This window comes from Agrilus planipennis, unplaced genomic scaffold, assembly GCF_000699045.2.
Source record: "Agrilus planipennis isolate EAB-ADULT unplaced genomic scaffold, Apla_2.0 scaffold3, whole genome shotgun sequence".
Taxonomy (NCBI): Eukaryota; Metazoa; Arthropoda; class Insecta; order Coleoptera; family Buprestidae; genus Agrilus; species Agrilus planipennis.
This window is the reverse complement of record NW_020442460.1, coordinates 115652-128749: the sequence shown is the minus strand read 5'-3', so window position 1 is coordinate 128749 and position 13098 is coordinate 115652. Positions and strand designations below refer to the sequence as shown.

Genomic DNA, 13098 nt, shown 5'->3' with positions numbered 1-13098 from the left:
CGTGTTTGAAGACAGAGGACGTTCCTGAGGGAAATTGGTGTTGTCATCGTGTGCTGCCATCTATCAAACCACGTCAAAACGAATTTCAGACTGATTGATAGGTTAGTTTGGATTTGGCAGCCGTTCGACTGAGACGTGTTTCGTTATTTTCGCTAAGATGGAAAAAGAGCAGTATCGTTCGGTAACTCGCTTTTTGTTTTTGGATGGGAAAAAATGCGAGGAGATGAAAACAAAGTTGGATACTGTTTATGGAGACATTTCGCTATCTACGACCACAGTTAGATATTGCTTCAACGAATTTAAACGTGGGCAAAGATCCGTTTTTGATATGAGCGACCAGGAAGCCTGGCAAACGTTGTTACCGAGGAAATCATTTTACGGATTTTTTTGGAAAAGGAAGAACGATCAATGGACAATACTACAGTGAGTTCTTGGACCGCTTCGACAAAAAATTGAAGGAGACACTGACGCATTTGACGAAAAAGAAGGTGCGTTTTCAACACGATAACGCACCGGCACATTCATCAGGAGTTGTTGTCGCCAAAATGCATGAATTACGTTATGAATTTGCTTCCGCAACCCCCGTACTCACTGGATTTGACTACCTGCGACTTCATCTTGTTCCCTACCATGAAGAAATGACTAGCGAGAAAGAAATTTAGCTCAAACGAGGAAGTCATCGCCGAGACAGGGGGGGATTTTGAAGAGTTCGACATATCTTATTTTTTGGAGGGCTAAAAAATGGCGGGGTCGTTGGGAAAAGTGTATCTTTCTGTTGAAAAATAAAAAAACGAATTTAAAAAAAAAAGGTGTCTTCATGTCTAACACGGGTACTTATTGAACCGACCTCGTACACATGAGTAAAAGGTTTATGAGCTAACTGTAAAAACTTTTGGGTGTTTCATTCCCACCAGTCAGTAATGCTGGTGGGCGGGCAGTCCCTCCGGACTACGCCGGAAGGTAGGGCAGAAGGCCTTCTTCAGCCTTCTTTCAGGAATCGTGGGGATGGGTGGGTGGTGGTTCGGGTGAGAAAGATGAGAAAAATTAAGACAAAAGAGAATGAAAGATTATCTGTAAAATATTGCTGCCCCAGCATTTGCCTAAATGATCCAAGAAAACCCCAGAAAAATTTGGACCAACGCAGACGGACTTGGAATCGAACCGGCGTCCTCCTGAATGATAAGTAATTGTCTAAATCTCTAGACCATGCCACTCGATAGCTACTTGTGAAAATAGAACCACTTATGGTTAGATCTAGATGCTTATATGGAGGAGGCTTCATAGTTCTATAATGCCCTTTCCCCAAAAATTTAGTACTTTTTGACATTTTAACAGATACTTATTAGTAACTGCAATTCGTAAACAATCCATTAAGGTTAAGGAAAACGCCCAAACTATTACAGACGTTCCAATAACCCCATGTTTGTGAAATTATTATTGAAGTATGTACCTATATAATATGTAAATGAAGGTAACAAAGCTAAATACAGTAATTTTATAAAAAACGATTAATAATTAGCAGAAAATTTTTTAATAACAGCTGCCAATGGCAAATTATAACTTGCTCACTTTTCAAAACGAGTTCATGTTTTACAGTACTGTCAACCAAAATCTTTTTGGATAACTAACTAGTAGCCAGTTCGTTTTAGTTTTGATACCTTTTTGCGGGTGGTTATAAGTAAACATACCGAAAAAAAAAAAATATGTCTAAAAATTTTCACCACACATTTATCCAAAATATTTGCGTCGCACCAATCGAGAATTTTGTTTGAATAATCGTGATTTTATAACCAACTTCTTGGATTATTTTTTCTTGCTCATTTAGGTACTTTGTATAAAATAATTCGAAGTGGTCTGTATTCTGTCGAAACTGCCAGACGCGGATCGCGATTTCGATCTTTTTGGATCTCATCAGCGCGTCGCAGACAGCTCCGACAGAACACAGACCAACCTTTACCTGCTGTCTTAACAGCGCGTTTTAGAAAATACCACAAATGGCGTGGTGAACGCCATCTGTAGTACGATGCTGCATTTTAGGATTACGTATGCTCCAAGTTGGAGCATTTGTGGTATTTTTTAGGTACTTTGTGTAATATATTCACCGGATTTCTTGCATGATAGTGTGCTGTAAGCGTACAGGTTATAACTGATGTCTAATTAATGACCTGTTTTTGCAAGTGCATGTAACACTTACTTGTTTCTGTATAACTCCCGTACAAAGGACACAATTCCTTGAAACCAATAAAACTCACAGGAAATGACTTTATGATTTACTGCTGACTGACTGTTTGTTGATAAATATTTAACATGAAAACTCGCAAGTTAATGGAAGCGAAAGAGTTAAAACTTGTTAAAACTGTGATACATGGATACACAGTTAGTTATCCATATGAACCTTTGATCAATTTGGAGACTGCACAATAAATGTCATTAATTCAGTGGAGCCAGAGGTAGCTGAAAATAAAATTTGAGTATGTATTTCGATGTATAAATACTACCAATTAAAGGAATAATGAGAACATCAACTTGAAACGAACTAACACTGCAAAATAAAAGAGATTACATTTAAACTAGAGATAATCGGGTACCAGGCAAAACCACTTCAGTTAATGGTTCATGTCTTCGTTCGAAAAACTTAAACTTTTGGGTTTCATTCCCACCAGCCAGTAATGCTGGTAGGCGAGCAGTCCCTCCGGACTACGTCAGAAGGTAGGGCGGAAGACCATCTTCAGCCTCCTTTCGGGAATCGTAAGAATTTGTGGGTGGTTGTCGGGGTGAGAAAGATGAAACGGACTGAATGAAGGCAGAAGATCCAAGGAAACTACAGAAAAACTTGGACCAAAGCAGATGGACTCGCAATCGAACCGGCGTCCTCCCGTATGCTAAGCAAGGGTCTAAACCTCTAGGCCATGCCACCACACCTCCACCTTATATAACTATTTGTAGGGCCGGACTTATTCTAGAAAGATCCAGATTTTGACGTCTAGAAAACATGGTCCCAAACCACATGAAGTCTAGTTCAAAAAGTTGTTTAAACAACAATCAATTAATGAAATTTTAATTCTTGGTTGGCGGATTTTCAATGAGAGGGTTAAATTTTTATAAGCACTAAAAGTCTGCAAGCTGACAAAACCATATATAAAAAAAATAATTTAGCATAGTAATCAATAAATAGTATAAATTAGGACAAACAACCTATTCCAATACCGTCTTAATTACTTATTAAATTATTCTTGCTGGTATTTGTTTTTTGTTTTTTTCCCTGGTAGAATTACCGGACATTGCCAGGTACCCGGCGTCATTATCCAGTACTCGGCTAGATCCTAAAAAAGTGCTGGATCCAAACCGGGTACCCAACCGGCCTATCTGTAATTTAAACCAAACCTAATACCATTTGGTTATTTGGTGCATACTCGTAGTACAGCCATAACGAAATTTCATATCGAAAATCAAATTCTAATCATTAGTAATGTGCAATAAAATCAATAAAAACTGTTATTTATGTTGACAATAATAATAATCCTACTTCTACTTCCTACTTTTCTCACACAGAATCTCGTGATTTTAATGCCCATAGATTACCAAATATGAAACAAAGATATGTACACTGACTTAAACTTTGCTCCTACGAACGATTTGGGCATAAAAACGTTTAAGTCAGTTCGGAATTGAAATCCTATTGTGTCTGCACGAACGTTATTCGCCGTTCGTCGGTTTCTTGCGAACATCAAAGGATATTTGTTCAGGTTGGACTGACTGGTTTTTATTGAAAGCAGGAAGGATTATTTTATTGAACGAATCATTACAGCTTAGCTTATTAGATACGCGCACAAATTGAAAATCACGAGGACAAGAAACAAATACCTACCGCGCACGAATAATTCTGTTCATAAGTTAGTATGCGCCTTTATTTATACATTTAAAACCAGTATACAAAGCTCACATTTAACGGCCGACATTTTTTAAAAACAATTTCATATTTTTGATGTCCGTGAAACTGAAACTACAAAGTGGCTAAAATGAATCTTGAAATTGTCAAAACGTGAGGTTTTTAGGAGTTGACTTGTACGAAAGTCTAAAATTAGAGGCTCGTAAAATGCTCGCCTGACCAGGACCGTCTTCAACCTACTAGAGGCTCAGGGCACATAAAGATATCGCGGCCCCTAATATGACTTTGACAGAGGACTATTTTGTTAAAACAGTCAAAAAGAGTAGATAAGCAAAATTCCAAATTTATTGAACAATTATTTTTGCTTATTTACAATCACAATAAATGCATAGATAATTGTAATATGTTTAATTCGGAACAGTAACTCCTTTAGCATTCATAAGTTAGTGCTTAAAATTTTATGCTTATTGAAAAGTTTTCATAAAAGGAAAATCGTCAATCTGTTGTTCAAAATCTCTATCTTTAAGCACATCACGTTCTATGGACATCAGAGACGTACTGGTCGATTTTATTGTTAATTTTTTATTCTTTTTAATTTGGAGAAAGAGCGCTCAATGGTAGTTGGTTAGGTTCCATCATGGTTTCTCAATGCATTTTTCACATCTGGAAATGTGTTTTCAATTTGGTTTGTAATTAATGGTTGAATTCCTCAAAATAAATACGTTGGTTTTTGGTTGGTGGATGGATCTGGCAGAAACTGGGGTCCCCGCATCGATCGCGGGGCCTTGGGCACTTGCCCAGAATTTCCAATTTTTTTTCCAATCTTCATTTTTTGCCCAGAATGATCAAAGAAAAGCGGAGCCTGCACCGGACACAATTCTTCTCCCATCTGTTGCATCAGTTTTTTTGTTTTCTTTTCCTTCTTGATGTTATGCCCTTCTGAAAGGTTTCTGGTTAGTTCAGGTGGTCCTGATTTAAAATTTGTTCTTTGACGATTTGTGGACTTCTTATTGCCGAGTCATTTTCTAGAGGTGCTTCAATATTTTCTCCAGAATATCATAAAGATCGAGATTGCTATTTGAGTTGGTGTCAACTCATAAATGCAGAGTAGCTGAATATCGAAATCATTAACTAATCCAGTTGGCAACTGGAAATAAATGGGAACGTCGCCGCATGAAATTTCCGAGCGACAAAATTTTCGTAACTGCTAGGTATGTTCGATCACATCAAAATTACAGAATTACCGTTTCAGTCGAGAGATACATTAGCTAAGGCCTGTAGCGACGTTATCGAAGACCTTCTCAAAAAGACCTACGAGGAGGAAGATCCGCATATAGAATCCGTAACGAATCATCCAGCCGAACAATCTGTCATTACTGTCATTGAAGACAAGAATACACATAGCGGAAAGAACCAATAAGTTTAACTGAAGACCTTTTTTGTCGTTGTTTTTACGAAAGAAATTTAGGTAAATGATTTTTTATATTTTTGCGCAATTAGTCCAAAAAAATGCCAGAAATTATTTGTTCATTTCGTGAAATAATGGAATTGCATCTATTGCTAATGAAGTGAAACTACCAGTGGCATGACTATAGAAGAGTCCTATTTCAAAATTATATGTTTGTCCAGTAACGTCTGCGAATTCATGTAATTCTCAATCGAATATATGATATAACCAAATTGTCGAATGATTTTAAACAGTGCTTTTAAATTTCTCTTAATATCTACGACAAGATGACAATCATGTAGTGTCCGACCGAAAGTTCGGTTTCGGTTTCGGTCGAGTTTCGGCAAAAAAACGAGTTTCGGTTTAGTTTCGGTTTCGGCGTCAAACCTGCCGAACTACGACCGAAACCGAAACTGCGTTCGAGAGTTTTCGCGCTCTGCTCGGTCACGTTCGGCGCGTTAAATTCCATCCAAGCGAAGTAGATTAGTAGACATTTCGCATCTTCAAAAGAAAAATGAGTCTAGTCTACTATACTTACTCAAATAAATATCTCACCTATTTTAAGTATTTTTAACGCGCTATTAAAGTATTACCTTAAATGAGGGGTTGTTATGTTGATTTTGATTTGATTATTTATTAATAAGTGAAAATGTCACAGACTGCAGAGCTATGTGATTTAAAGATAAAAAAGTAAAACTGACTGATTATAATAACGTTTTCTTTATTTTTCTCTCAAAACATGATCCTTATAAGGAAGTTTCGGTTTCGGTTTCGGCCGAAACTGAGACCGTTGCCGAAATTCGGTTTCAGTTTCGGTCGTAAAAACCATTTTCGGTCGGACACTACAATCATGCATATAAAAATTGTATAGGGCTGAGATTATAGTCGATGTGTTTCTTCGTTGGCATATTCACCAAATGATGTCTTTTCGTACAGTTCTCAATTTGTCTACTTTTTATCGCGATTTTTCTCTATGCTCACATTTAAATTGTTCTGATGGTGATGTTTTTCATTTTTCAATTTTTTTGTCATTTTGCTTGTTGATCAAAACTACTCACATAATATGTACTTTGTAACGAAAGCAAGGAGTAGTAGGGATATAAAGCATCTGAGACATACATATGTATATGTATCGATAACAGCATTGAAGATAGGAAAGGAAACAGGCGACGATTATTATTTAACTTAAATCTTAAAGGTAAATCGTTTTTAGGTGATGTTCAATTTTTTTAATTATTTACAATCATTCTCCGCTGAACTGAAACGAAAAGATACCACAGAAACCTACTCACAATAAAGCTAATTGTAAGAGTAATATCAATTAAGGGATAATGGAAAAATTTATGGAAGCTTTTAATTTATATCGACAAAAAATCACCGAGTTTTATAAAGGTTTGCATTTTAACGATTCCGTCGATTGAGGCGACTAACAGATAAAAATATCGTAGAATCCGAAGATTTGCTCAACGGCGTAATTCCTTCTCCAACTTTACAATACGACTCGTTCTATGAGAAGCAAAATAGGGAAGTCGTGGATGACATTAGGGAAAAGAGCGAAGAGATTGAATTGGATGACGTTCAGAACAGCAACAAGGATCAAGAAAATAAAGATTTCATCTTGGAAGGAAATGAAAGAGAATCGGATAATAATAACAACAACAGTGAAGATGAAGATGCTTTTGGGAATATAGTAGGCGATGTAGATATTGTGGGTGAGCCGTTGTCCAGTGTTCAGTGCCCCCTTTGCTATAGAGCGTTTGTGGAAGAAATGGCCAGACGTTATAAAAATCATATTTTGATGAATGGCGAAAATGAACTGATTGAGCAAATAGTAGACGGTCAATTTCTCATGAATGCCCAAAAAGATCCGCATTTCAAAGATCTTATTGGACATTTGTATGCTCAGGGTGATAATGGTGTCATGGAGAATGTTGGCTGGGCCATGTTCGATGCCGATGTAAATGTTCCTCAAAGTATAGAAGTAAATGTCACTTTTCCGAAAAGTTACGAGGTTTTAAAGGTACTACTTGCTCTGAATGTTTTAATTCTTTGTAAGCTGTACGTTTGGGACACGTTCGTAAGAAATTTGATAAGTTATTTTTTTAATTTCATGGATTGAAGTATCTACACGTATCCAAAAATAAAGTTCTTTGGGAATTGCTTCATTTTGATGTTTCATTTGTTTTAATTGTGAATGTGAAAAACCGTTATGTGGATCAAAGTAATCGTCGTGTGATGGGTTGTATGTTTTCAGGACGAGTAATATGTGAGAGCGCATGAGCACAAAGCAAGTCGCAGTGTAATGCAGAAAACTGCGTAAATTAAGAATTCTAAAGCAAAAAGAAATAGTTATTTTATACAGAAACAAAAAGAAACTATTTCTGGTAACTCCTTGGATGTAATGTCGTATCAATATTAAGAAAAAGGTTACAAAAGTATCATGTAAACGCAATATGTGTGGCGCAGCCATTACGAATAATGCCTAGGCGGTTTTGAAAGCTGTTTTCTAACATTGAACGAGCTTTAGAGTAGCTGATGTTGATCCCTTCTCAGTATAGCCACTGTTTCAACATTTCGGTATCTACCATTTTGGTTGTTATGGCGTATACGTACTAGCGATGCATCGGAACTGTCATAACGGAAGTAGAAGCAGAAACAAGTAAATAGTAAATTTTTACGGAAGCGGATGCGGAAGTGTACCTAATGATTTTAGGTAACTCTTTAATGCAGTGGTCGTGCGCCCTTTTCCCAAATATTTTGTTACAAATTATGCATTTAGCACTTGCATTGTTATTATCGACAAAATAATCCCAAATGGAACTTCTTTTTGGCTTCAAAATTGTATTTTTAACTTAAAATTTACACCACTCAGCAAATAGTATTTTAGAAATGAAATTATTAGATGACTGGCTAAAGGGGGGCTGAAAGTCCTGGACGTTTTTAGATTTAGGGAGGATAATAAGAAAATAAAATTTAGAAAATATCAACGTTTGAAATACTAGAAAATCGATTTAGGCGCTACAACTATAATAAGGTTATTTACACAGGGTCATTACTATTATTAACAAAATTTTGCCGGTTATAACCCTGTATTGACGCTAATACTTCATGAACATAAATGGTTGATAATAATACGTTCACAATGTTACAGAGGTGTCACTGAAAGCTGGCGCAGGTACCTGCACAACATACAGTTTTACAACGGGCAATTCCGTTTAAATTGTGTTTTGAAAACAACCAAGTTCAGTCAAAAGTAATAGACAGAACAATATTATACATTTGTCAATGCAATCTGTTAAAATACCCTTAGTATGTTCGTTTGAGGTTAGGTTACATTTCGTACAAGTATCTAAGGAGAACTAAAAGTAGTAGTTTGTTATAAAGGTGAGAAACTTCACAAGAATGAAGTCGAGGGCTGATGTGACTAGTACTTATCAACGTCGAGGGTGCCTTTAATGAAATATTCAAAAATTTTTGTCGTATTACGTTGTATGTTGTGCTTCTGGGTCTATCTAAATAGAAAACAAAAAATTTACGTGTATATCTCTTGCATATCCGTTGGCGCCACACAGGAAAACCGTCTTGATAAATAAGTAAATTAATTTATTCGTCGCTTGTCGCGATAAAGGGGCTCTAAATTTTGTCCGAAGTGCCACATCGAATGTGGTGCTCCGCAGTGCTGTTCGATGATAGCTCTATCTGCGGCTGTAAAGATAACGGGACTACAGAATGCAGACCTTTGATAACAATAATAAAACGATACATAATACATTTCGAATGAGACAGGAGCAAACGAACTGTTATTAGAGGAATTTTCCATCTTTTATCAGCCGGACTTGTTTACAATTTTTAATAGTTTATTTCTCCACGTGCAAGTTCTACAAAAAATTGTTCGTATTACGTTACAAGTACATATAAATGCAGGCCTGACGCTCGAAGCTGGCGGAAATTTTAAAATGGTGTGGATGCGCGGTGGGAAAAGTAGGTACTTTTTGTTATAACAATTACAACCCTCTTACTTCAGTATTTCTGTGTGTAAATAGTTATACTTTTAAAAACTGACGTTACATTAAAGTTCCTCCTAACTACGCGGGAAGATGAAGAATCCGCTTTAGCCTTTTAGGAATCGTGAGAATCGAATGAGTAGTGGTTGAAAAGAGAAAAATAAGATGGACGAAGTAAAGATGTAGGACAAATGAAAGGTTTTTCAGTTTAATATTATAGTTATCCCAGCATTTTGCTCACAATCGGAGATCCCAAGAAACCACAGAAAAACTTGCACCAGGACAGATGACCCGAAATACTGGGCAATAATCATAACTTTAAGCTATGTCTCTGGGTCTGTTCCAAAGATGTTGTTTCATTCTTATGCTATCTTTATCGCGTGCTTCAGCATATTTTGCGGGGAATGATACAAAACAAAAATTTTCTCTTTTAAAGCGAAAACTGGTTGGAGTATATTCATCAGAATTGATAGCATCGGCATTGGGGTAGCTTTTAATGTGTTCATAATAATTAACAATCTGTTTTAAAAACATAGGTGGGTAGTACGTAACTATTAATGGAAATCGTAGCGACTCTGACCGTAATTTGCTGACACGTCTGTAATCTTTTGGATCATATAATCGAATCGATCAAACAATCGGGTAGGTAGCGACGTAATTTTATTTAGTGGATTTACTCAATTAGAAATTTGGTCTGGTTGACATTTAATTTAAACACTTCGAATGTCTACTAATAATATGAAAAGTTAAAATATTTGTATTGCTTGCTTCTTAATCGTCTTTAGAAGTACATGCTTGATTTCGACTAGAAAACCTATAGGTATTTTCATGAATGTTTTACACTTAGATAGGACCACTATGGTACGGTTTATTTATAGAGATTAAATATATAAGAAGAATTATAAATTCAGAAGGAAAAACTAATTTTGATACGCTGATGAATCAAAATAAGTACATATGTTGTATCTAACGATTTAGTTTGAAAAGACGAAACATCACTAATTCAAAGTTGAGCCATGTGGGATTATTGTAGAAATGAATAGAGTGACTTTCTTGACTAGTATTCCAACGGGACGTTTTTAGATTTAACAGTTCAAAATTTGATTTGACTAATTGGCTGATTCTTGATTGATTTTGATGGTTGTGAAGTCGATCTCTATCGATTATAACATGCTTAATAAGAATATTCAAAGAATTTTTGTGATAGCACCTGAGATAGTGAATAAAAGTCAAAAAAAATTCACGCTTTTTAGTGAGAAATATTTTCGTTTCGTCAAAATAAATGAGACAATCTCTTTATTAATTTTTGCAATAATATTAGATCTTTTGCATTTGTTTCTACACTCCTGGGTATATGTAGAAATTCACTCACTACCTGGTGTACGTCAACGGAACCGTTTAATTGTAATTCGTACGTTTGTATGTATCGTGTACGGAGCAGTACAAGAACAGCACTGTTCCTGGTGCCGTTGAAATAAATCAAAAGATAAAGGAACGTCGTATAATAATGAACGATGTATATAAAGTACACGCTCGCATTGTAGAGTCCGTAGAAAGAGAGAGATAATCTGCGTAACGGACGCAGGAAGTGGGGAAAAACAAAGGAAATGAAACCTGGACAGCCAGCGAACCACTTAACTTCGCGGGGACATTGAGATTTGATCAAATTATATGCGGATTTGGGATTTTATCCGACTTGCTTGCTCGCTGCTCGTAGAGTGGTTTACGCCTCGTGAACTTTCGCCGTATAAAATATAATAATGTGCCTTTTAACACGACTGCGTTGTCCTGTTGGAGTCGTTTACTGAAAAAATGAGAACCGTTAATGGGTAATGATTCTCGTCGCGAAATGCCAAACTGGAAAAAAGCTTTATTAATAAATGGCAGGCTGTAATTGAAATATCGGATCATTTAGTTCAGGATTTTCTCAAAAAGCAAAATCCTATTATCGCTGATCTACATTTATTGATATATAATGCGATCAGTTCAATTGATGAATCGGGTTTAATCATAATAGGTTAGACGAAACGTTCACATCGCTACATTTTTAAGTAAATTTAACATCTTGTTCCATTTAACATTGTCAGAAGTTTTTTTCTAAATCTACAAATCTTATGTACGCACTCTTCTCTTTTCTCTAATGTTACCCGTAAAGCTATAATAACCTCCCGCGTTCCTCTATTTATTTTAAACCCAAATTCATCTTCTTTACTTTTTTCCTTCTCTGTACAATTCTGGTTAAGATTTTTGACACATGGGAAGCTAAGTTAATTGTTCTACCTATCCGCTTTACCTCACATAATAAGACACTTCTTTGTGACATTTTGATACAAAAATGTATAATTTGGTAAATGTGTGGAAGGTATTTTGTTAATTACGTCTATCGGAATGTATCACCTGCTTCTTTGAAGGATGTCCTAATCTAACCGAACTCTCAAAATCTTTTAAACTACCCTCAAATTATATATTATAATTATTATTATATATTATTTTTAAGGAAGGATACCTAAAGGTGTCTGTACCAATATTTCTCCTGTTTTTCAAAACAGGACCGTTGCCTTTTGATGATTGCAGGTAATAGAATGTCCCTCTGTTCGATTCCCAGAGAATAAACCCTCTACAGACTTTGTTGTTTTAATTTTAAGGGCTGTTTTTGGATCATTAAGCTCTTTTTAGGTGCATTAAATTCAACATTATTTGTTCAACTCATCATATATAATTTGTATTTGAATGTTGATGAGTCTACTGGGGTGTAGGTGTAAGTATGTTAATATCCTGCTCCCTTCAGTTTAGAAAAAAGTATAGCATTAAAAACGAAGCGGACATTAAAATTTGATTTCAACTATGGCAGCAGAATACATAATTCGTGTCCAAAGAAAATACCAGTTTGGCTTATTTTTAGTTTCAGACGCGGCGACATAGTAAAACATCTAATTTTACTATTTATTGCGGGCTTTGTAGTTTTTGTTATCATTACAGTCTTGTCCTTCAAGGCGTTGCAGTGTTATTAGATAGACAGGTACTAAAATGAAATTATTATCGTAACTATATATCCAGTTTTAAATGCGAGTGTCAAAGTTGTAAACTGTCGGTAAGAAGTTTATTATGCCCAAAGATTCGGTAATAAAGCCAAGTCGTAGTTACCTGACCGAATGATACAAATAATATAGTTTTGAGCTTTTATGATGCTTGTTCACCGATGTCTCAAAAGATTATTCGACTAAATATTTTCTCGGTAGGTTGAGTTTGTTTTTTAAAAAATACCCTGAGTGTTTTGCTATATCTAGGAATCCATATAGTAACTTGTAGTTGCAAATTTTTTATATCCAATTCGATAAGTAGAGGAAAGTTGACTAATTTTACACAGTTCCTAATTTTGGATACCTGCTGCATGATCTCGAAAAAGGGTAACATTATCGTAGGTGTTATTATACCGGTTATCTTATCTGTCGTTATTGTTCTACAGGGAAATAACTGGATTTGTGGAAGCGATATTAAAACTGTTGTTGTTTTGTTCTCTATACATATTGTCACATGTATGTAGGCAACCCAACATGCATAGTGGCAAAGAAAGTCAGGTTCCTAGACGGCATATACTGGAAAATTCTAGGAAACGTCTAGAAAGTCTTTACAAGTAGTTGATGGGAGATCGAGAAAAGAAGAGGCGAAGACAAAGTGTTCATAGTAGCGAATTAATAACTATTATATAATTAAAATTGTGGAAGTGTTAATTATACAGAAAATAATTAAACAAAAGT

General features: G+C 35.7%; 2 protein-coding genes across 2 annotated transcripts in view; both read left to right on the top strand.

Moving 5' to 3' along the window:
- The window catches only part of LOC108737835, a 133468-nt gene that overhangs the window by 27309 nt on the left and 93061 nt on the right, over positions 1–13098 (top strand). The window lies entirely within an intron of this gene.
- LOC108737836 lies at positions 5019–7501 on the top strand. Its single transcript, XM_018470957.2, has 3 exons — positions 5019–5357; positions 6550–6728; positions 6785–7501. Exons 2-3 carry the CDS (start codon positions 6668–6670, stop codon positions 7453–7455), a joined length of 732 nt encoding a protein of 243 aa, XP_018326459.1. The 5' UTR covers positions 5019–5357; positions 6550–6667; the 3' UTR covers positions 7456–7501.

What these genes read in the sequence shown, in the direction of transcription:
- LOC108737836 (XM_018470957.2), top strand. Translation starts at nt 6,668, where the DNA reads ATGGAAAAATTTATGGAAGCTTTTAATTTATATCGACAAAAAATCACC. An exon ending in AATCACCGAGTTTTATAAAG is followed by an intron (nt 6,729 to 6,784) that starts GTTTGCATTTTA and finishes AAAATATCGTAG; the next exon opens with AATCCGAAGATTTGCTCAAC.